The 25,520-nt window shown below is 35.5% G+C and overlaps 1 protein-coding gene across 1 annotated transcript in view; it reads right to left on the bottom strand.

The window, feature by feature from the left end:
• Positions 1–25,520, bottom strand: part of Dnah6 (dynein axonemal heavy chain 6) — a 253,675-nt gene that overhangs the window by 67,793 nt on the left and 160,362 nt on the right. Inside the window, exons 46-56 of the mRNA XM_076832916.2 lie at positions 13,147–13,378; positions 11,439–11,591; positions 10,502–10,642; positions 8,897–9,139; positions 7,477–7,644; positions 6,204–6,439; positions 4,951–5,212; positions 3,508–3,631; positions 2,782–2,978; positions 1,250–1,453; positions 442–567 (exon numbers count right to left, since the gene is read on the bottom strand). Coding sequence (XP_076689031.2) covers positions 442–567; positions 1,250–1,453; positions 2,782–2,978; positions 3,508–3,631; positions 4,951–5,212; positions 6,204–6,439; positions 7,477–7,644; positions 8,897–9,139; positions 10,502–10,642; positions 11,439–11,591; positions 13,147–13,378 — 2,086 coding nt within the window. The remainder of the gene's footprint in view (positions 1–441; positions 568–1,249; positions 1,454–2,781; positions 2,979–3,507; positions 3,632–4,950; positions 5,213–6,203; positions 6,440–7,476; positions 7,645–8,896; positions 9,140–10,501; positions 10,643–11,438; positions 11,592–13,146; positions 13,379–25,520) is intronic.

The following is a 25,520-nucleotide window of genomic DNA, read 5'->3' as shown; positions in this document are numbered from 1 at the left end:
GGAACATATAGACTCAACAATTCCCACTTTTAAACAATAGTTATTCTTACCACTCATAACTTAATCCAATTCTGATGCGAATGCCACATAGAAAATAATGTTTACACTTACTAGCATGTCTTATGACTTTACATCATTTGTGTATGTAGACAGTGGTTCCTGGGGGCACTGCTGCTTTGAATTTTTCTAACCTTTAAGGTACACAATGAGGTTTAAGAATGAGCAGTGTCAGAAAACAGAGGCTATCCCTCTTAACTCCAAAACAATGACTGAAGCAGAAAATCATTCAACCAACTGATTCTTCCTCCTAGAAAAAGTACCATTTAAGGAACAAAGCAACTGGTTTGACAATTTGAAAAGAAAGTTGACTGGTGTCTTTATCATGATGTGGATGTGGCCTATAATCTAAAAGAACTAACATGAGGAATGTGAAAAGCAAACCTCTTCCAGTAAGACAGGTAAGCCAAGTCGAATGGAATTTTCAAGAATTCGTAAGAAATTACTATCTGTAAGCTTAATGATCTTTAAACCACTTTTGTTTTCCTTGTTTCTTATCCAACGGTTTGCCTGTATGAGAAAGCACAGAGCAGAGCATTTGCTTTAGAGTAGGATACATGACTAGAAAGTGAAAGTTGTAGAATAAAGTTTAGAATTTTTTTTTTCAATCTAGAAACATTGAAAACATTTTAAAAAGAAAAAAAAAACTCCTTTCCCCAATAAAAACACTATCAAGCCCAAATTAAAACAAATTCAGAAAAGAGCCATCCAGAAAAAAGCTCATATTTATCTTAGTATTCATGTTTCTTTCTTGCTTTTACAATGGCTCCCTTTTCTGAACCCTGATTAGTATAATCTGATCTGTGGATTTAGGAACACAGATAATGGGACTATAAAAATTCTGGTCAGACTTTCTCTAAATCCTATCATTCCTTGAATTCATTTTGATTCCTTAGACCTTGCAGACCTTCATGGAATGAGTTTCTGTCAATTTCTATTCCCATAGAAAACGGAAAACTAATGGCCAATCCCCTAAACTTAACCAGTTAAAATCAAGAATAGAGAATACTTACCTACATCCCTTACTTTCTATGTCCATAAGATGAGGAACCTACACTGAAAGAGCTCCAAACTCTCTTCTAAATTTCCATGATCTTATAAATATGTTAAAGTCTACTTTTATAATTTTTAATAGATCAATATTAAACAGAGCTAACTGGCTACTTTTTAATCTCAAGCATTTGTTACATACTTGATCTTGGGGATCAATCATCAAAGGCCACCGTCTCCCGTGAGTAACCAAAATGCCATTTTCTGTTGATATCATGTCACGTGGCAGCCCATCAGTGTTCCATTGCCGTATTTCATAGGGATCTCCAAGTATGTTAATGAGACTGAAGGAAGGATCAATTGGGATGTCCAGAGACTGGCAGTCCTGGATCCAACACTCTATAAGCTGAAAAGGGAGGAAAATTTACATGTATAATCAGGAATACTCAGTAAACTAGGACACACACAAAATATGAAGGGCAGAGGAAACCAATATGTTATGGTTTAGATATGAAGTGTCCCCCCAGTAACTTATGTACTGGAAATATGGTATCTATTTTGGCAATGTTTAGAGGTGAAATGATTAGATTATAAGAACTGTAACCTAATCAGTGGATCTATTTCATGGCTTAATAATTTGAATGGATTATTAGGTGGTACTTGTAGGCAAATGAGGCATGGGTGGAGGAAATAGGGTCACCTGGGGGTGAGCCTTGGGGATTGTATTCTGTCCCTGGCTCCCTATGTTCTCTCTCTTCTTCCTGGCTGCCATGAGCTGAGCACTTTCCTCCACCATGCCTTTCTGCCATAATGTTTTGCCTCACCTTAGACACAGAGCAATGGAGCTGGCTGATCAAGAACTAAACCTCTGAAACTGTGAGTCCAAAATAAACTTTTCTCCTCTAAGTTGTTCTTTCATGGATACTTTGGTAACAGTGATGAAAAGCTGTCTAACATGCAGTGGCTGGAACAGGTAGGCCCTACCAGTCTCCATAGACATCTTGGAAACAGGATGGGACACTCTCCTCCCCCCAAAATGGACTAAAAATCAGGAGACCTGGTGCTAGAACTAAATAATTAACTATGCCCTTGGTATTTTACTCCCTCTGTTTGGACCTCAGTTTTCTCACATGTAAATGACTGGGTTGTTACAGTAATTTTCAACCAGGGTTGTATTGCCTCTCTTGAGAAAATATGGAAGCATGTGGAGAAGTTCAGGGTTGTCATAATGATTGTGGGTGCAACTGGAAGTATTTCATAAAAATAACTATAAAATCTTTCCCAATATTTTTTTCCTAAAAAGTGCATGTAGATGGGAATTTTATTCCCTGATAAATAATAAGTTTTTCATAAAGATGAAAGCCCAAGAAATCTCAAATTAATCCTGCTCCCTCCCATTTCCTAGTCGTCCGGAGCAGGACATTGTACCCTGGTTGATTTTACATGCTAGTTCTGACAAAAAAGTTTAGGCACTTACTGTCTCATTCACTTCCCCCAGGCTCTTATGCTGCATAAGTGATAAAGAACTTTCTAAGACTGGAGAAGGAAAGGAAGAAACACGTTAAGAAAGCCTAAGGGTGGACCAATGGGAAAGAGGGATCCTGTGGGACATGTACATTTCCCCTCTGGTGAACTCCATAGTAGAAAGCCTCCATCTGACCTCAGAAAAATGAACGCTTCTCTGTACCCACCCACTGCTTCTCACCACTATTTACAGACAGGAGGTTTACTCACTGATTGCCTGAACTGGGCTGTGAAAGCCCCATAATAAGCCACACAAGCTGCTGCTATAAACACGTTCCCAATGATGTTCGATATCTCCTCCTGAAATTTCTCTATGCTTTCTTCCCATCGAACCTGTTCATCTCCTAATGCAGCTGTCAGCTTTCCAGCACGTAACAGGCGTGCTTTTGTCAGGGCCATATTCTTTGCTAGAAAATATTAAGAACCTTAGATTATTCAATATTTTAGTAAACTATTAAAAGTTTATATACTTGCTTTTGTTTGTAGCATAATTAGCATTATTTAGCTAAGTATAGCAATATATTGCTAAGAAGTATCGCAACAATTCAATATTATTTCCCATTTCAGAACCAAGTCAAAGTTTAATTTTTCCATTTCAAGAGCTCTTTTTAATGCTACACTACACTAACTGAAGATGGCTTTCTCTTTGCCCTATAATATTTGTGTGTTCTCAGTGCCTTGTAGCATTTTTTTGTAGATAAAATTTATCTGTTGCTCTGAGTTTTAATGCAATATATTCCAAGAAGCTATGTTCAGATATAAGATGTTGAATACATACAATATATGTAGTTTTTCTCATTTTATACTAGGAAGCTAATGAAAGAAGTCCAAATGTATTCTACATGTTAAATAAAATCCAATATCAGATTGCCTGAAAAATTTCAAACTTTTAAAAATCAGACATTTATAACAAAGCAAATTTTATGAGTTACTTACCCAAACTTTCTTTTTCATTCACACCTTTGTCATATTCATCTTGTAAGGCTCGTATTTGATCCTCCACTTGTCTTAGTAATGCTTGCTTTTCTTTTAGGGTAGCTATTGTAACATCAAGTTCAGCCTAGTAAAAATCAAGCAAATATTTAAAAATAGACCCAGTTATATATATAACTGTTATATATAACTATATATATAAATATAGTTATATATAACAAAGAAGGCTGAATTTGCCCATTTATATAATAAAGATTTTTTTATGTTCCCTTTTTCATGTTTGTAAATATTTTGCTATATTGTACAAAGTTAAAACATTTACTGAGTAAAATACATGAGCAGAACCAATCTAGACCAAACAAAAAGTCCAACAAAATAAGTCATAAAAGGAATAGAGAAACAGCTGTGCCAAGCATATAAGATGAATAAACTACTACGATGGATATCAATTTTAAATGATAAAATAAATATTCTTAGAATAATAAAAACTAATTTTTCTTTACTAGTTCTCTGTGTCAGGGGGTAGATAAAATTTTGGCCTGCAGGCCACCTCTCCGTTGATGCTTGCTTTTGTACAGCCTATGAACTATGAATGATTATTACATTTTGTACTAATTAGAAATAAACACAAAGTATTTTTTACATGTGATATTGTATAAAATTGGAATTCTGTTGTCCATAAATAAAGTTATATTGGAACATAGCCATACTTATTGTTTATGTATTGCTAATGGCTATTTCTCTGGGCAACAACAGAGTTGAGTACTTGTAACAGAGATCATGTAGTCCACAATAAAATTGAAATATTTAGCCCACAAATTGAAATATTTACTATCTTGATCTTTTAAAAAAGTTCCTATTAGTTCATTATAGTTATATATAACAATATAACTTCTGAATACATTCATTTTGACATATTCATAAATGCATATAACATAGTTTGCTCCAATTCAATTCTCAAATATCTGGATTTTCATAGAAAATTTTCTTATTCCTGCTCTCTATTCACCATTATTTTGGTAATCTGCTCTTCTAAATGATCATTCTTTGTTCTTGGGAAGACCAAGGACCTCACACATGATTGTGAATTAAGCTGGTTCTAAAATCTCAGATAACACCATCAGGTATGAGGGTATTTAGCAAATAGAAATGTAGATCATCAGATGATAGAGGCACCTCAAAAATATCATAAATATAATTTCTCTTTTTTTCAGATGAATTATACTAAGGACTTATTTTTCTTTAATGCTAAAAGAAGGATGACTTTAGAGAAAACTTAAAAAATAAAAAAAAACCTTGCCAGCTATTGTTTGAAACAAAAGCTGGTTTTTCAAGTGTTGTCACTATCTATATTGCCTAAAATCAAAGTGGCACTACACGGAGAGCTTGGATGATTGATGATGATGACCTTTAAGACTCCAAAACATCATAATATGGATAACATACCTGGGCAGCACGGAGTTTTTGTCTCTTTGGTTCCACTTCCTTGACTACTCGAAAGTACAAATCCATCGCTCTTACCCACATGCACATGGATTTACATGCTTTGGATACTTTCTCTACTTTTTCAGGAAGAAAATCAGGATTATTAATATACTTTTGAAGCTTTGCTATTATTTGAGGCTTTATGTTTTCCTTATCATATTCTAAAAGCCTTCTTAGAAAGTTAGATTCGCCAAGAAGTTGCTTTGCTGTGGGCCAATCAGGCCTAAAAAACAGAGATAACAGATTAACAACATTATAATCAAGTAACATAAGAACAAAAGAGATGTATTCCTCTGAGAACATTACAGTATCATCCCAACAGATCGGTAGTTTTAATCTAAGTATTGTAATCCCAGAAGTTGGTAGTTCCATGCATCACCCCATACAGCTCAGATTTGGTAGAGAAAGAATTATAAAATAATAGAGTGTAATTCACACTTCATCTTCTTTGCCTAGTTGCAACACTTAAAATCTCTTGGTAGGCTGCCAAAAATAATGTCCTTCTAACTGGGACTTAGGTCTCTTGGTCAACCTTGCCCTTTAGAACTTTCGCCATATTGGTCTTTATACTGTGAAAATCTGATTAGGTAAAAAAATGTTCAATGGTTCTCAGTTCCCTCTGCACATGGGGACTCTCTATCTCTGCTCTGCAGAGATCCCTGGGACCTACCATTATGCCAACCTGAGGGTCTGTAGGGAGGCCTGGTGGTTAAGGGGTATTTCTGGTGCTTTGCTCGTTTTACATAGAAAGGTTTCTTATAACATAATTTGTATTGAAAAAAGGATTGTATTACTGAAAATTTGAAAACCACATCTTTAAGATGAAATTTGGATTGCTTAGTGTAGCATACAAGATTTCTCATGATGTGATCACTGCCTTTTTACTCAGCTTCAACCCTATTTCACAAGCATCATAAGTGCCTGAGCTCTCTTTACAGGCACAAACTGTGTGCATCATCTCCCAAAAGATCAGCTTGTATCTCTCCATTAAATTGTCTGCATCTTATAGTGAAAAAACCATCATTTTATCTTCTATAATATAGTACAAAATAAATGTTGGAAAAATTGGTGAATCAATTTGTTGAATGGCCAATCAAATTAATGAGAAGTTGGAGAAGAGAATCAACATACATATATAAAAATATGAAAATGGAGAAAAATAGTAAAGAAATACCACCAGATAATCTAATAATTCAAGCTTTTGTATTACTCACTTGGCATTCAAGAGAATGGAGATTGCTTCCATTACAGTCATGACCATATCTGGGGGCTTTGTAAAAACCCTGATTTCAGCTATGTCTGCTTTATCTAAGGAATCCAGTGCTCTATTGGCAGCGTCAAGTGCAGGCAATGCTTCTTCGAGGTCTCTCTGAGCATCATCAGCTATTGCTTGGGTTTCTTGAGCTTTCACTTTTGCTATTGCTTCATCTTCTCGCACAACGTTACGAACCTAACCATTGAAATGTGACTGCTTAGGTGGTCTCATTACACATTGAGCATCCCTAATCAAAAAATCCAAAATCTGAAATGTTCCAAAATCTGAAACATTTGAGCACCAATATGATGCCACAAATGGAAAATTCCACAACCGACCTCATCTGATACACCACAAGCAAAATGTAGGCACAATAAAAGATTATATAAAATTATGTGCTATAAGGGGTATATAAAACACAGATGAATTTTGTGATTATACTTGGGTCCCATCCCCATGATATCTCATTATGTATATGTAAATATACCAAAATATGGAAAAATCCAAAATTCAAACTGTTTCTGGCCCCAACCACTTGGGATAAAGGATATCCAATCTGCATTTGAATTCCAATATTTTATTTATTTTTTATTTATTTAGCTTCTGTGGATTGAACTTAGGGGTGCTTTACCACTGATCTATATCCCTAGATCTTTTTTTTCCCCCTTAGTTTTGAGACAAGATCTCCCTAAGTTTCCCAGGCTGTCCTCAAACTTATGATCCTTCTGTCTTACCTTCCTGAGTCTCTGGGATTTCAGGCATGTGCCACCAATCCCTGTTGAATTTCAGAGCTTTAAAACAAAGTCAATAATAAGCTGTATTTACCCTTTGGATTAGATTAAAGATAAAAAGGAATTAACTAGATTGCATTTGATGTTCTGTGTTCACCATGTACCACATTGACAGAATTGAAGAGATCCAATTTTTATATAATAAGTAGTTCCTTCTAGGAGAGTTGCCTTATATATGTTGGTGGTATTTTTCTCAGAACGCTCTCTGCCCCACTCAGTGAACTACAACCAATTCTCTGGGACAAAACTAGGCTGATTTGGTAAAGAGAGATTGTTTATAGCTTAAAAACATTGCTAAATTTCTAGAAAAAATAGTATTGCCAAAACTATTTATTTAAATGACACCCAATATTTGAATGATATATAATAAAATAATCTGCTCATGGGTCACTCTATAAATGATTTATTACCTCACCTACATTGTCAGGTAATATATCATACCTGATCGGCACTTTCTTGATCCACTGCCAATTTTTCCATCAGGGTTTCAACATCTTGTGATTTTTTCAAAAGCACAGGTTCTAGAGCTGAAAGTTCTAATTTCATATTATCTACCAGTACATTTGTTTGTAGTAGCTTCGTGAGACCATTCTTCACCCGATCTCTTGCCTAAATGACAACAAAAACTTCTATTATAATGGGCATTATAAATTACAGGTTTTACTGGCCTGATACTCATAAATTGATTTTATAGCTACGGAATTAGTACATCAGTTTGTAATACTTCAAGTTGTAAAATTTTTGCAATTTGCAAAGTCTTCAGGTAACAGAACTCCAGGAAATGGCCATGCCATTTTCCACAATGTGTGTGGATAAGGGTCCCCTGGTGACAGCTGTGGGACATCACATCACTGGACTGTGACTCACTGAGGGCAGTGATCATCCTCATGGTAGCATGTTGAATGAGTGAGGTATAAGTTCAGGCAGGGATCCCCAGAGGCCTGGGAGTTTGGTTACTCTCATCAGGGTTGAGACCCCAAGGAAACAAGGTCCTGGACACCTAACTCTAGTTTCTATATCTGAATTTTATTCCCCAGGAGTGAGAAATTTTGACTTGTACCAAAAGAGTAGGATGTGGTACAGGAGACACCTGAGAAGAACCATTTTTTGAAAATGAGTCAGAAAGATTGGTTCAAATAGACAGTTTTCAAAAATACCTGTCAAGTTATTTTACAAGAGCATGCATTTATTTTATGACGTAAAAATCATTTGAAAAACACTTTAAATATCTATTGGGAAATGCTTCCATTTTTACTGTGTTTAAACATTGAATATTTTAGACCATGTTAATGGTCAGATGATGTTGCTAATGTCAGCCACTATTTTTTGAGCACCTCATATATCTTTGATCATAGTCTAAGAACTTCATGAACAATATCTTATTTAAATTCCAGAGAAATTCAAGAGGGATATTTAGATATTTTAAAACTTATTTCCTACTAAACCTTAAAGAAATTGTATAACATGCTCAACAGCAAAAGTTACATGTAGTTTGGCAGACACTCAAGTCCTTGGCACATGTTAGACAATTAAAACCTTATCTTGATTGCTTAAAACAAAGTTTCCCTCCATATTAAATACTGCAGAGATGACCAGATCTCTGCTTAACTTTAATGCTATTACTATGTCCCTGTCATTCTATTGAGTCAAGGATACTTATGTAAATGATAGAAGGAAAATATAAATATCCAGGAATAGGGAGCCCTTGGACTGAGAGCACAGGACCCTTTTTTGGCCACATTTCAGGTTGTCAGGGTCACAGGACTGGATGAAAAGGGCAGGTACACAGATCATCCACTCACTCCCAGAGTTTTCAGTTTGAGAAAAAAAAACCCCACAAAATTAATGGACTGAAACATACTGAAATTAACTGCTTCTTTTTCTCAGTCAACATAGTCAGGTAGAGGTTGATGAGCTCCAGGTAGGAGGTGGGCGTCGTGTAGTACCGCCGGCGGAGCTCAGTGTAATAGCGGTCTGCTGTTTGGGAGACACTCAAGTGAACATTGACACACATAAGGGAAAGCTTTTCTTTCAGTTCGTCATTTCCAGTGTCAACAGTTGAGAAAAATGTCTTTGACACAGAAAGAAGCGCCTCTCTGGGCCACTGTAAATAAAGAAGCAATCTGGAAAATCTGTTGGGCATTTCAACAACATGCAGAGTAACAAGTAAGAAAACTATTTCTCTGGAATTTTTTCTTGTCTAGTCCCTCCTTTCACCAAGTTATCTCTTATACATGTTTCTGGTGCTTAATAAACTGAAATGGCTCTCTCTGTTCATTAGAGAGGGGCCCAAATCTGCATTTGCTGACCAGTATGTTCCTAGGACAGTGCCAGCCATAGAGAAGTTGTCCAACAGATATTTCTTGAATGAATGAATGACTGTGTAGTTTTAGAATTCCATAAACAGAATCATCTGTTATGAGGACCTCAATACCTCACTCTATTTATTATACAGTTGTGATGTCAGGACCATCATTGTAGTCATGATCCTGCACACATCTTAACTCCTTTGCTTTTTTCTTATTTCTTGAGCTTGCCTGAACCCTAGTAAAACACAACTTTATGTTATTCCATGCCTGCAACTGAGCAGGTGTAGCTGACCAGAGAAACAAAGCAAAAGAAAAGAAAAGAAAAGAAAAGGAAACAAAACAAAACACAGTCATGTTTGATGTGCCGCACTTAAAATTTACAATTAACTCCTTAATGCAGCCCAAAATTTCTTCCACATTTTCTAACACTTTGGTTTTGTACTCTCTTAAGTGAGTATTTCATATCCTACTTAACTTCCTTAGACTGCTCACTTCCTTTTTCTTCTTTATCCTCAATTTATGACTTTGTTTTCCCTCATCAAAAAAAGAAAAAGAAATAAGGCAAACAAACTCAGTGAGCCCTTACCCCTGTGTCTTCTGCCACCTGGGTCTGTACCCCTTGTCCAATTACTCAGGGGCAGCTGTTTATGCTTTCTGCCCAAGTCAGCCTCTTAATTGATGGGTTCAGTTATTTACTAAAGGATATTGGTTCCACACATTTAGTGTCGTATACTACATCATCAATATATTTCTGTTTTTCTAGAACATCTTCACCTTCATCACACACACATGCTGCTTATATTTCTCACTCAAAAAGACTTTATTCTTGATCTCATAAGCCCCTCTCTCACCCTCATTTCATTTCGACAAAACTTCTTGAAGTTGAAGTTGTTGCCTATTATCACTGTCTCTGATCCCTCTCCCCCATCATCCATTGAAACAGCTCGTCAAGATCACTGATAACTTCTGTGCTGCTAAATTCAAGATCTCCTCTTTCTTCATAAGTTCTGTTTTGTCTTTGGCTCATTGTCATTGTTATCCCTTGTATGAATAACTTCCTATTAGCTTTTAAAGTTAATTCAAGTACTGTGAGTTATTTTCGACACATTACTTCTCTAAAATCTCTTCTTAAAGAGCTGTCCTACTGAGTCACCAACCTGGACAAACCAGTCAATTGTGCAGCAGTTCACAAGAGATGGGAACATCCGGCATCGGGACCGAAAGGCCTCTCCAACTGGGCTCATGCAGAGAACAATGTGCAGTTTTTGACGAACTCTGCTGATAAAGTACTGAAACACCTGACAAAAGCAACAATATTTTTCAATTTAAAATAAGGATGAAAATAAGTGTTGGCTAATCCATCTGAGGCTAATGCATTATTAAATAAAAATGCTAGCACAGTAGATATGTGAATTATTGTGTTGAACATCCATTCCAACTAGAGAAGTTGTCCAACAGATATTTCTTGATTGAACGAATGACTTACAGTTGGAAAGGTTAAAAATGACATTTTGTAGACTTCATTTCAACTAGGGTTCTGGATGTTATTTAGGTTATCCTCATTGGTATATTTGAGGAGAAAGAACAGCCAAAAAGATGAAGACCCAAGAAGAAAGAAAAAGATTGGGGTAGATAAATGAAATCACAGTATTGGAGAAATGGAGATGAATGGTAGCTACGTTGTTCCTGAGAGAGTGAGAGAAAACACATTTCTGTTTCATTTGTGCATAACATTCTGATACACAAGGCGATCAAAAGTACTAGAACTTCCCACCAGCCCTTCTCAGGAAGGACACTGCAGGTGTGAGAAATAAACTTGGACTTAAAGGAGAATAAGGGAAACTGTCCAGTTTGGACAAGTCTATGATCTCCGTAGGGCCGGAGGGTTTTTACTTTCTGCTTCCATCACTTTTCTGGAAGGCTGATGAACCCACACTTTAGACATAGAAAATAAAATGCAGAATTACAAAGAGAGCTAATTATACTGAAGAAATTTCATTCATGGATCTGTTAAGGGGACTTAGAGATTGTTAAATAAAAGTTTAAGACAGCTTTTTGTTTAGAAAGCCATGGAACTATTCTGGCATGTCCTACTTCATCTCTGTTCCCCTCGGAAATTCCAACTTCTTTTGCTTTTGGCCTGGTGGCTGCTAACACCTGTTCCAGTTCATCCTTTTCAAATAGATTAGGCACTTCACCCGAATTCAGGATGTTATTTATATCTTCTAGGAATTCCTCCACTACAATCTGTAGAAGAAAGCAGAATGATTGTTATAATTCATTTTACAGTTACTACTTGTAAATTATAAAGCAAACATTTATTCTAAAATTCACATAAGTTAATTTTACCTTTAAGAGAAAATGGTTCTAAAAACTAGATAGAATCCTAAAATTCTAACAAGTATATTCTAATCCTAAAATTCTAGCTAGTATACTGATCCTTTTTCTTTATTGCTTTGTTTCTTAAAAAGCATTTATATTTTACTTAATTCAAGTTAAACTATTTTAAACATTTGTTTCTCTCAATTTCTTTTCACATTTATACTTTTGCATATATACATATGTATACACTCCTGTATATACACATGTATACATGTGATTTAGTTATAGCTATGTCTACTCTTCATTACTGTAGAACATTTGAGATTGGGGTTTTCAACAGAGTATAATATAGCTTTTGTTTGGAGTTGAGCAAGACAATATGACTTTATCTTTGGAGCTTTAATACTTAGAATCTTTTTATATAACTTCCTTGATTTTTAAAAGCAATACTAAAAAAATAAGAAATATTTTAATTTTTGAATAATTAGAAACTATAAATAAGCAAAACTAAGAAAAATAAAATCACTCATAATCCCACGATCCAGACATTTCTAGTTGCACACATGGCATCTGTTTATATAAAACTCAAGAGCCCATATGGTGATATAACAACACATTATAAGCATTTTCACATTAATGCTTTCACATTTATTTTCTGTTTTTGTGGTGCTGGAGATTGAACCCAGGCCTCACACATGTCAGGCAAGTGTTATTTATTTATTTTTGTGGTGCTAGGGATCCAATCCAGAGCCTTTAGTATGCTAAGCTCATGGCATTTTTATTTATTTACATTTCTTTAGTTATTGGTTAGGCTGAATATTTGTTTTTAGGAACTTTTAATTCACATTCTATTACATTTTTATATTTCTTCAATTTTATATTTCTTTTTTTTGTTTGTATTTTTATACTAAGATATAAACTCATTTCATGTAGATGGTGAAAATATTTTCCCTATCTTGTGTTTGCACTCAATCCTTGTCACAATGTTTTAAAAATTACAAAGAAGTTTAAAATATTTATACGTTAAATCTATCATATTTTCTAGAAGGTTTCTTTTCCCTAAAGTTAAAACACCCAAGTATAGCATTTAGGTTGGCTCTTTTAGATGTAAATGTAATCTTATTTTAATTTTAGAGTTAATCTGATTTTACTTACTGTCTGCTATCTTTGTCCTTTTAATCAAAGAATAGTTAAAACTTTCTCTCAACCCCACTATTATGTATAACTGTAATGTACTAATAAAAACATAAAAAACACAAAAAAGTTTCTCTTTAACCTTTATCATAATTACTTAGAGTTTATAAATAAAACTTGGAAAGATAAATAAAAATATGTTATAAAAGCCTTTTATACAGTGCAGATAATCTGCTTTCAGAGACAATAATCCTTGAACTTCATCCTACAAACTATTCAAAGTATATGCTGTATTGTAACACTCATATACTTTCTGATTTTACAAGTGAGCTGTTAAAATATGTACCTGGGTGTCTGTGAAAAGAAAAACCATATTTTTGTCCTCTACACCAGCCAATTTGTACAACCTCCTCAGGTCATCATGAAAAGTATCATAATTATATCCACGGCTAAGTTCGATCTGCAAACATTTGTAACCACATATATGAGCTGCAAGTCTTGTAAGAGACTGCTTTCCTGTGCCTCCTACTCCCACAAGCAGGGCATTGCCTCTTTCCTGACGGATCATCCGGGCAATCCTGCAGAAAGTAGAGAAAGATTGATTACAAGATCACAGACATGGCTTCTGCTCAGAAGTACTCCCTAGTGAGGAATGCTGGTGGCCAGTAGAGCAGGATGCTACAAGAAAAGAACAGGCTACTCTTGAGGCTCACTGTTGGATGAACCATATTGTGGGGCCTTTCCCTTTATCCATATGTCCACTATTCCCTACAGACTGGTGGCTGTCTTCCCTAGAATCATGGATTTAAAATGAAGTAAAATTTCTTCTCCCTTTGCCAAAGTGTAAAGGATTTTGTCAGGGACCCTGACTGATCTAGGCTGCAAATTAAATGAACCATTACATCAATAAGCCCAGTTCTACATATAAAATGATGAGCAAGGTCTTCTTTGATTTCTTTTGTTAGGGTTCTGTAGTTTTCATTGTATAAATTTTTCATCTCTTTCATTAAGCTGATTCCCAAGTATTTTATTTATTTATTTTTTTGAGGTTATTGTAAATGGGATAGTTTTCCTCACTTCCTTCTCAGAGGATTTGTCGCTGATATACAGAAATGCTTTTGATTTATAAGGTGTTGATTTTATATCCAGCTACTTTGCTGAATTAGTTTATTAGTTTTAGAAGTTTTCTGGTGGAGCTTTTTGGGTCTTCTAGGTATAGAATCATATCATCAGCAAATAGTGCTAATTTAAGTTCTTCTTTTCCTATGTGTATCCCTTTAATTTCTTTCATTGTCTAATTGCTCTGTCCAGTGTTTCAAGAACTATGTTAATCACCACTGGACAGATCTTCCAAACAAAAGTTGAATAAGGAAACTATAGAGCTCAATAACACAATTAATAACCTAGACTTAATTGACATATATAGAATATACCACCCAACATCAAGCAGTTACACTTTTTCTCAGCAGCACATGGATCCTTCTCAAAAATAGATCATATATTATGTCACAGGGCAACTCTTAGACAATATAAAGGAGTAGAGATAATACCATGCATCTTATCTGATCATAATGGAATGAAATTGAAAATTAACGATAAAAGAAGTAAGGAAAAATCATGCATCACTTGGAGAATGAACAATAGGTTACTGAATGATCAATGGGTTATAGAAGACATCAAGGAGGAAATTAAAAAATTCTTAGAGATAAATGAAAACACAGACACAACATATCGGAATCTATGGGACACATTGAAAGCAGTTCTAAGAGGAAAATTTATTGCTTGGAGTTCATTCCTTAAAAAAAGAAAAAACCAACAAATAAATGATCTAATACTTCAACTCAAAATCCTTGAAAAAGAAGAGCAAAACAACAGCAAAAGAAGTAGAAGACAAGAAATAATTAAAATCAGAGCTGAAATTAATGAAATCGAAACGAAAGAAACAATAGAAAAAATTGACAAAACTAAAAGTTGGTTCTTTGAAAAAATAAATAAAATCGACAGACCCTTAGCCACACTAACGAAGAGAAGAAGAGAGAGAACTCAAATTACCAGCATACGGGATGAAAAAGGCAATATCACAACAGACACTTCAGAAATACAGAAGATTATCAGAAATTATTTTGAATCCTTATACTCCAACAAAATAGAAGATAGTGAAGGCATCGATAAATTTCTTAAGTCATATGATTTGCCCAGATTGAGTCAGGAGGATATTGACAACCTAAACAGACCAATATCAATTGAGGAAATAGAAGATACCATCAAAAGACTACCAACTAAGAAAAGCCCAGGACCGGATGGGTATACAGCAGAGTTTTACAAAACCTTTAAAGAGGAACTAATACCAATACTTTTCAAGCTATTTCAGGAAATAGAAAAGGAGGGAGAACTTCCAAATTCATTCTATGAGGCCAACATCACCCTGATTCCTAAACTAGACAAAGACACTTCAAAGAAAGAAAACTACAGACCAATATCTCTAATGAACCTAGATGCAAAAATCCTCAATAAACTTCTGGCGAACCGGATACAAAAACATATCAAAAAAATTGTGCACCATGATCAGGTAGGATTTATCCCTGGGATGCAAGGTTGGTTCAATATACGGAAATCAATAAATGTTATTTACCACATCAATAGGCTTAAAAATAAGAACCATATGATCATCTCGATAGATGCGGAAAAAGCATTCGACAAAGTACAGCATCCCTTTATGTTCAAAACTCTAGAAAAACTAGGGATAACAGGAACACACCTCAATATTGTAAAAGCAATCTATGCTAAGCCTCAGGCTAGCATCATTCTGAATGGAGAAAAACTGAAGGCATTCCCTCTAAAATCTGGAACAAGACAGCGATGCCCTCTCTCACCATTTCTGTTCAACATAGTTCTCGAATCACTGGCCAGAGCAATTAGACAGACGAAAGAAATTAAAGGCATAAAAATAGGAAAAGAAGAACTCAAATTATCACTATTTGCAGATGACATGATTCTATACCTAGCAGACCCAAAAGGGTCTACAAGGAAACTATTAGAGCTAATAAATGAATTCAGCAAAGTGGCAGGATATAAAATCAACACGCATAAATCAAAGGCATTCCTGTATATCAGCGACAAATCCTCTGAAATGGAAATGAGGACAACCACCCCATTCACAATATCCTCAAAAAAAATAAAATACTTGGGAATCAACCTAACAAAAGAGGTGAAAGACTTATACAATGAAAACTACAGAACCCTAAAGAAAGAAATAGAAGAAGATCTTAGAAGATGGAAAAATATACCCTGTTCATGGATAGGTAGAAGTAACATCATCAAAATGGCGATATTACCAAAAGTTCTCTATAGGTTTAATGCAATGCCAATCAAAATCCCAACGGCATTTCTTGTAGAAATAGAGAAAGCAATCATGAAATTCATATGGAAAAATAAAAGACCCAGAATACCAAAAACAATGCTAAGCAGGAAGTGTGAATCAGGCGGTATAGCTATACCAGACTTCAAACTATACTACAGAGCAATAGTAACAAAAACAGCATGGTACTGGTACCAAAACAGGCGGGTGGACCAATGGTACAGAATAGAGGACACAGAAACCAATCCACAAAACTACAACTATCTTATATTCGATAAAGGGGCTAAAAGCATGCAATGGAAGAAGGATAGCATCTTCAACAAATGGTGTTGGGAAAACTGGAAATCCATCTGCAACAAAATGAAACTGAATCCCTTTCTCTCGCCATGCACAAAAGTTAACTCAAAGTGGATCAAGGAACTTGATATCAAATCAGAGACATGGCGTTTGATAGAAGAAAAAGTTGGCTATGATCTACATACTGTGGGGTCGGGCTCCAAATTCCTCAATAGGACACCCATAGCACAACAGTTAATAACTAGAATCAACAAATGGGACTTACTCAAACTAAAAAGTTTTTTCTCAGCAAAAGAAACAATAAGAGAGGTAAATAGGGAGCCTACGTCCTGGGAAAAAATCTTTACTCCTCACACTTCAGACAGAGCCCTAATATCCAGAATATACAAAGAACTAAAAAAATTAGACAATGAGATAATGAATAACCCAATCAACAAATGGGCCAAGGACCTGAACAGAAATTTCTCAGAGGAGGACATACAATCAATCAACAAGTATATGAAAAAATGCTCACCATCTCTAGCAGTCAGAGAAATGCAAATCAAAACCACCCTAAGATACCATCTCACTCCAGTAAGATTGGCAGCCTTTAGGAAGTCAAACAGCAACAAGTGCTGGCGAGGATGTGGGGAAAAGGGTACTCTTGTACATTGCTGGTGGGACTGCAAATTGGTGCGGCCAATTTGGAAAGCAGTATGGAGATTTCTTGGAAAGCTGGGAATGGAACCACCATTTGACCCAGCTATTCCCCTTCTCGGTCTATTCCCTAAAGACCTAAAAAGAGCACACTATAGGGACACTGCTACATCCATGTTCATAGCAGCAGAATTCACAATAGCAAGACTGTGGAACCAACCTAGATGCCCTTCAATAGACGAATGGATAAAAAAAATGTGGCATTTATACACAATGGAGTATTACTCTGCATTAAGAAATGACAAAATCATAGAATTTGGAGGGAAATGGATGGCATTAGAGCAGATTATGCTAAGTGAAGCTAGCCAATCCCTTAAAAACAAATGCCAAATGTCTTCTTTGATATAAGGAGAGTAACTAAGAACAGAGTAGGGACGAAGAGCATGAGAAGAAGATTAACATTAAACAGGGATGAGAGGTGGGAGGGAAAGGGAGAGAGAAGGGAAATTGCATGTAAATGGAAGGAGACCCTCAGGGGTATACAAAATTACATACAAGAGGAAGTGAGGGGAAAGGAGGAAAAATATAAGGGGGAGAAATGAACTACAGTAGAGGGGGTAGAGAGAGAAGAGGGGAGGGGAGGGGGGAGGGGGGATAGTAGAGGATAGGAAAGGCAGCAGAATACAACAGACACCAGAATGGCAATATGTAAATCAATGGTTCTGCAACTGATGTGATTCTGCAATCTGTATATGGGGTAAAAATGGGAGCTCATATCCCACTTGAATCAAAGTGTGAAATATGATATATCAAGAACTATGTAATGTTTTGAACAACCTACAATAAAAATTAATTAAAAAAAAAGAACTATGTTAAATAGAAGTGGTAAAAGATGGCATCCCTGTCTTGTTCCAGTTTTTAGAGGGAATGCCTTCAATTTTTCTCCATTTAGAATGATTTTGGCCTGGAGCTTAGTGTAGATAGCCTTTACGACCTTGCTCTTGTATAGGCAGAATTAATATTATCAAAATGACCATACTACCAAAAGCACTATACAGATTTAATGCAATTCCGATCAAAATCCCAATGGCATTCCTCATAGGAATAGAAAAAGCAATCATGAAATTCATCTGGAAAAATAAGAGACCCAGAATAGCTAAAGCAATCCTTAGCAGGAAGAGTGAAGCAGGTGGCATCACTATACCAGACCTTAAATTATACTATAGAGCATAGTAACAAAAACAACATGGTATTGGCACCAAACAGACTGGTAGACCAATGGTACAGAATAGAGGACACAGAGACTAACTCACAAAATTACAATTATCTTGTATTAGACAAAGGTACCGATAACATGCATTGGAGAAAAGACAGCCTCTTCAACAAATGGTGCTGGGAAAACTAGAAATCCATATGCAACAAAATGAAATTAAACCCCTATCTCCCACCATGCACAAAACTTAACTCAAAATGGATCAAGGACTTAGGAATACAGCCAGAGACCCAGGGTCTCGAAAAAAAAGTAGAAGAAAAAGTAGGCCCCAATCTCCATCATGTGGGATTAGGCCCCAACATCCTTAATAAGACTCCTATAGTGTAAGAATTAAAACCAAGAATCAATAAATGGGATGGATTCAAACTAAAAAGTTTCTTCTCAGCAAAAGAAATAATCTGTGAGGCGAATAGAGAGCCTACATCCTGGGAGCAAATTTTTATCCCTCACACATCAGATACAGCACTAATCTCTAGGGTATTAAAAAGAACTCAAAAAGCTAAACACCAAAAATCCCCAAATAACTCAATCAATAAATTGGCTAAGGACATGAACAGACACTTCTCAGAAGGGGATATTCAATCAATCAATAAATATATGAAAAAATGTTCATCATCTCTAGCAATTAGAGAAATGCAAATTAAAACCACTCTAAGATACCATCTCATTCCAGTCAGAATGGCAGTTATTATGCATACAAACAACAATAAGTGCTCGTGAGGATGTGGGGGAAAAGGCACACTCATACATTGCTGGTGGGACTACAAATTGGTGCAGCCATTATGGAAAGCAGTATGGAGATTCCTTGGAAATCTGGAAATGGAACCACCATTTGACCCAGCTATCCCTCTCCTCAGACTATACCCAAAGGACTTAAAAAGAGCATACTACAGGGACACAGCCACATCAACATTTATAGCAGCACAATTCACAATAGCTAAACTGTGGAGCCAACCTAGATGCCCTTCAGTGGATAAATGGATAATGAAAGTGTGGTGTATATATACACAATGGAATACTTTTCATCATTAAAAGAGAATAAAATCATGGCATTTGCAGGTAAATGGATGGCGTTGGAGAAGATAATGCTAAGTGAAGTTAGCCAGTTCCCCCAAAAAACAAATGCTGAATGTTTTCTGATAATAAGGAGGCTGACTCATAGTGGGGTAGGGAGGGAGAGCATGGGAGGATTAGATGAATTCTAGATAGGGCGGAGGAGTGGGAGGGAAAGGGTGGGGGCAGGAGATTAGCAAGGATGGTGGAATGTGATAGACATCATTATCCAAAGTATATGTATGAAGACATGAATAGGTGTGAACATACTTATATCAAACAGAGGTATAAAAAATTGTTCTATATATGTAATAAGAATTATGATACATTCCACTATCATGTATTTAAAAAATAAAACCAATAAAAAATTATGAGCAAGCATAAAATTCCTGGAGCTATGAAAAGACACCATAGTTCAGAGAGATAAATCAATGAGAACAATTACTGCAAGATACCAATGAAAGTTTAGAAATTCATGTTAAGAATTTCAAAAAGCACTGTAATCATGATATTGTTATTTTAAGCACTTAGAAAGAAGGAGTAAATAAAAATGGGTTTAGGGGAAATTGGAGAGATGGCAATTCTAACCACCAAACTGAAGACCCCAGTGGAAGATACATCTCACAAGAGAGGTACTGTGGAAGAAAACAGAACAAGCTTAAGGGATGCACCCAGAGCTCAGAGAACAATAGTGACCTCAAAATGATGGGAGATGTACTTTTTTTTTTTTTGCATTACAATTCTTAATACACATATATACCACAATTTTCATATCTCTGTTTGTATATATAAGGTATGTTGACACCAAATTCAAATCTTCATAAATGTATTTTGTATAATAATGACCATCACATTCCACCATCTTTGCTAATCCCTTTCTCCCCCCCTTTCCCTCCCACCCCTCTTCCCTATCTAGAAAAAATCTTCCTCCCATTAAAAAAAAAGAGTACATGTATAATGGCATAATTTGGCGAGAACATACTTTATATACAGAGTTAAGAAAAATTGTGCTGTATATGGGTAATAATGAGTGTAATGCATTCCACTATTGTCATGAATTTAATAAAAAAAAAGAAAGAAAGAAACCAGAATAAACTTCTGGACCTTCTAGTAACATGAATCAAAAAAAAAAAAAAATGGTGGAAGAGTGTGAGGATGGCCTTTGGCCTGAGCCTAACCAACTTCATTGTAAAAACTTTAGTTTGAAACCTGCAGTCTCACCAAGCATGCCTAACAGAGCCCTCCAGTATAGCCCTCCGACAAGTCACTTTCCCTGATAAACAGAGTGAAGCTACTGGCAGGCTTTCCTTGCCTGATAAGAGGGAAAGGCGAGAAGATCAGGGTGGAGACCACCAGACTAGATGTTTTAACCCCCAGATTGAATGATGTCACTGAGAAATCTGGTGGTAACTGGTAAGGATTGAAAGAGAGGGGGTCAAAAAGTCCCAAAATTTAGTATAAATAACAAAGCTAATGAACAGGGATTCAGCCAGCCGAAACAAGGATGCACTCCAGCTGAGAACCTGAAGAGGACTCCGACTGAGGTCCCATCACGTGTCATCATTTATTTGATCCTCTGTATGATCCTCACTGCTCTTTATCTCTACGGCCACATCTTGACCCTGGTGAGAGGTGCAACTTCTCCCTACAACCCTCTCTTCGACTGTCCATCAGCTCTATCCCAGGAGAAGCCTGCCTTGGTTCCTGACCTAATCACTGTGGTCTGAGTGAGTGTGCATCTGCTGGACTTAAAGCCTAAGGCTTGAGACTTTTGAACTTTGCACGCAGAGGGAATGCCTGTCATTAGCCTGTCACGATCAAGTGTGTTTACCATGCTTAGAATTAATCTAGAATTGTTTGCTGTGAATTGATTATGTCTACTGTAGTGCCTAGCATTAAGGATTATCTTTTTCTTGATTAAGAACCTATAGAGTGAAATTGTATTGAGTGATTTGAGTGAATAAAGCATTGAAGAGGGCAAAAGTGCGTGGACATGCTTTATTTCTCCCTGTCTACTGCATACATGGCAACTTTTCCCCTTGCGACAGAGAGAAAAATAAAAGAAGGACAAATCTAGGAGGAAAAATGGGATCACAGAGGCTACATAATAGAAAGTACGGAAGGAGAGACAAGAAGGAACAGAACTAATGCAATGGTGACTGAAATAATAGAAAAGACTTGAGGTGAGCCCACAAATCCAATGGAGCAGAGCCACTGAAGGTCAGGAGAGGAAATCAAACAGCAGAGGCAAAACAGTAAATATTTTCTAGGAAATATTTAAATATTTAAGTATACATTATATTTAACAAATAAATAGAAAACATTTATGTTATACAAATATATAACATAAATTCACATATATAAACACACCATAGGGATCTATATTTTAGATGTAAGCAGAATGTTTTTTGAACATCTATAGTAGAAATAATAGATTATCTCCAATGAAATAAATAATTTCACAAGATGACATTTTACAAGGTGATAGTTAGAGGTAAACATTATGTTACAGGGTCAGAGACTAAGTCACCTGCAAATCTTTTCCGAAAGATCCCTTGATGATATACAGAAATATGAATAAAATTTGAAAATACAAGAAGGGGAAAGGAATGTCTCTATAAAAGTGAGCAGTATGAGAGTGAAGTCTATATAGTGTTAAGCAGATAATATAAGAAAATGATAATGTCAATAAATTCTTTAAAAAGAATGAAAATGTAAAAGTAATTTCTTAAAAATTATCATCATCAAATATCTCAGATTCGATCAGCAGGACTAGAAATCATGAGAGAAATGTAAAAATAAGCTTAATTTCTTTCTTTCTTTTTTAATAGGAAGTCTATCTATCTATCTGATTTTATTCATGATGCTGATAATTGCAGAAAACTAGATTAAAATATTTTATAACTATAATACTTTGTTAGTTTTAAAACTACAAATGTATAACATGGTTACTGTAACCCAAGAAAGAAGACTATTGCCAACCCTTTCTGACAGGTAAACTCCATCATAAGGGCCTGGATGTTGGTCAGTTCTCAATATAAATAGTGCATAGCATGTGTGGTAGGTGCTTCATAAATCATTTATATTCAAGAGACCAACTTCTAGAGACTTTCAAAGCTGTCAAATAAAGAAACCAATTATTTATAAAGCATCATCATCCTTGGTGGCAGGATAAAGGAGCACAGGGAGGACTTATTTAAAAAGTGTTCCTCCAGGAAAAAGCCCGGACTCTTAGCCATTGCTAATTACAGAATCAAGCTTTCAAATTTGACTCCATCTTTATACCCTCTCCTGCTCTTCAGGCAGGTCTGCACTTTCCACACTCAGAACATCTTGATAATACTGCTTTGTCTAGAATAGGACTCACCAAATTATGGCCTGTGGGTCAAATCCTGTCCCTGAACTGTGTGTGTTCTATGATCTACGGGATAAGAATGATTTTCAGATTAAAAAAAAAAATGGTTGGGTAGTGGGGAGCAAAAGAAGTCTAACACTTCATGATTTGTGAAAGTCATGAAATCCAAATATTGGTGTCCATAAATAAAGATTTACTGAATCATAGACATGCTCATTCATTATTGTCAGTGACCTCTTAAACATTATAATGGCAGAGTTGAATAGTTGTAGCAGGGACTTGTGGCCCACAGCCTAATATTTTCTATCTGACTCTTTGCAAGACATTTGTTGACTTTCTTACCCAGAATCTTTTGCCAACTCCTTCCATAGAACACAGAAGATCCATAGACACCATTTTCATTGTTATGTCTCCATTATTCACATCTAAATAGATCATCCATTTGCTAATTTCTCTTCAGCTACCCATGTAAATATAAAATTGAGGGATGAATGGATACATAATAATGTTTTTTTTCCATATCACACAAGTGTTCTAAGTGGATGGAATATTGAGTATTGTAAAAATCTTGCACTTTATATGTCATGCTTTTCTTGTTTAATATACATTATTACTCATAGTAATTTGATTATTTCTATCTGGGATTATTGGGGACAAATAACATGTCCATTCTGCTTCCCAGTGTTATTTTTTTCTGGCAATTTACATATAAACAGATAGAAATCTCTTCTAAGTAAGCATCCTTTACTGTAGGCAAATTACATTCTATGTAATATAATACGCAAGAGATGAATCTCCTAATCTATGGCTTATTTTTTATTGGCTCTTTTTGGTTATACATAACATTAAGATTCATTTTGATATAATTATAAAAGCATGGAATATAATTTGTATAAATTCAGTCCCCAGTAATTCCCTTTTCCCTTCCCCAGTTCCCTGATATTTCCACTATTTACTTAGTTTTTTTTTTTTAAATTAGTGTCTTGTGAACGACGAGAGTCTCATGAATGGTGCATATTCATATATACATAGGAAAGTTAAGTCAGATTTATTTCACTGTTCTTCCCTTATCCAATTTCTCCTCATTTCCTCTCAATCCTCTTCTTCTACTCCACTGATATTTTTCTTATTTTTTATGGAATTTCTCATCCCTTTTTAAACTTTATTTTTGATTAGCTTCTGCATAACAAAGAAAATATTTGACCCTTGACTTTCTGTATCTAGCTTATTTCACTTAGCATGATAGTCTCCAGTTCCATTCATTTACCAGCAAATGCTATAATTTCATTCTTCTTTATGGCAGAGTAATACTCCATTGTGTGTAAATACCACATTTCTTTAAACATTCATCTGTTGAAGGGCATGTAGGATGGCTCCATAGTTTGATTACTGTGATTTGTGCTACTGTAAACATTGATGTGACTGCATCACTGTAATACACTGATATTAGGCCGTTTGGATATATAAGGAGAGGAGGAATAGCTGGGTCATATGGTGGGTCCATGCCTAGATTTTTAAGGAATCTCCCTACTGCTTTCTAGAGTTATGGGGACTAATTTGCAGTCCCATGAACAGTGTATGAGTGTACTTTTCCCCTTACATCCTTGCCAACACTTATATTGTTTGTATTCTTGATAATTGCTATTCTGACTAAAGTGAGATGAAATCTAAATATAGTTCTGATTTGCATTTTCTTAATTGTTAGACATTTGTTGGTCATTTATATTTCTTTTTTAAGTGTCTGTTTAATTTTTTGCCCATTTATCAATTGGGTTATTTGTTTTGTTTTTTTTTTTCATGTTTTTTGAATTCTTTATGTTTTGGATATTAATTCCCTGAGAAGCAAGTGGCAAAGATTTTCTCCCATTCTGTAGGCTCCCTCTTCACATTATTAATTGTTTCTTTTGATGTGCAGAGCTTTTCAATTTGATGCCACCCACTGGCTGATTTTGGGTTTTATTTCTTGCCATTTAAGGAAGTCATTTCCTCTGCTAACAGGTTGGAGTGTTGGCCTACATTTTCTGCTAGCAGTTGCAGAGTTTCTGATCTAATTCCTAGGTCTTGTATCTACTTTGAGTTGAATTTGTGCAGGGTGAGAGATAAGGGTCAAGTTTCATTCTTCTACATATGGATTTCCAGTTTTCCCAGCACCATTTGTTGAAGAGGCTATCTTTTCTCCATTGTATCTTTTTGGCACCTTTGTCTAGTACCAGATAACTGTATCTATGAGGATTCATCTCTGGGTCTTCTATTCTATTTCATTGATCTTGATGTCTGCTTTGGTGCCAGTACCATGCTGTATTTACTATAGCTTTGTAGTGTAATTTGGGGTCCAGTATTGTGATGCCTCCAGCATTGCTCTTTTTGCACAGAACTGCTTTGGCTATTCTGGTTCTCTTATTTTTCCAAATAAATTTTAAAATATTTTTTTCTGGTTCTGTAAAAAATGTCATTGGTATTTTGGTGGGGATTGCACTTTATCTGTGTAATGCATTTTGACAATATTAATTTTGCCTATCCAAGAACATGGGAGACCTTTCCATCTTTTAAGTGTTCATTAATTCCTTTCTTCTGTGTCATTCTATGGATTTCATTGTACAGGTCCTTCACCTCCTTTGTTAGATTAATTTGTAGGTATTTTATTTTATTTTTAGATTATTGTAAAAGGAGTTGTTGTTATGGTTTAGATATTATGAGTCCTCCAAAAGCTTATGTGTGAAATACTGCAAGTAAATTTAGAGATGAAAA

Source organism: Callospermophilus lateralis, chromosome 14 (genome assembly GCF_048772815.1).
Source record: "Callospermophilus lateralis isolate mCalLat2 chromosome 14, mCalLat2.hap1, whole genome shotgun sequence".
Lineage (NCBI taxonomy): Eukaryota > Metazoa > Chordata > Mammalia > Rodentia > Sciuridae > Callospermophilus > Callospermophilus lateralis.
This window is presented reverse-complemented; position numbering and strand designations above follow the sequence as displayed.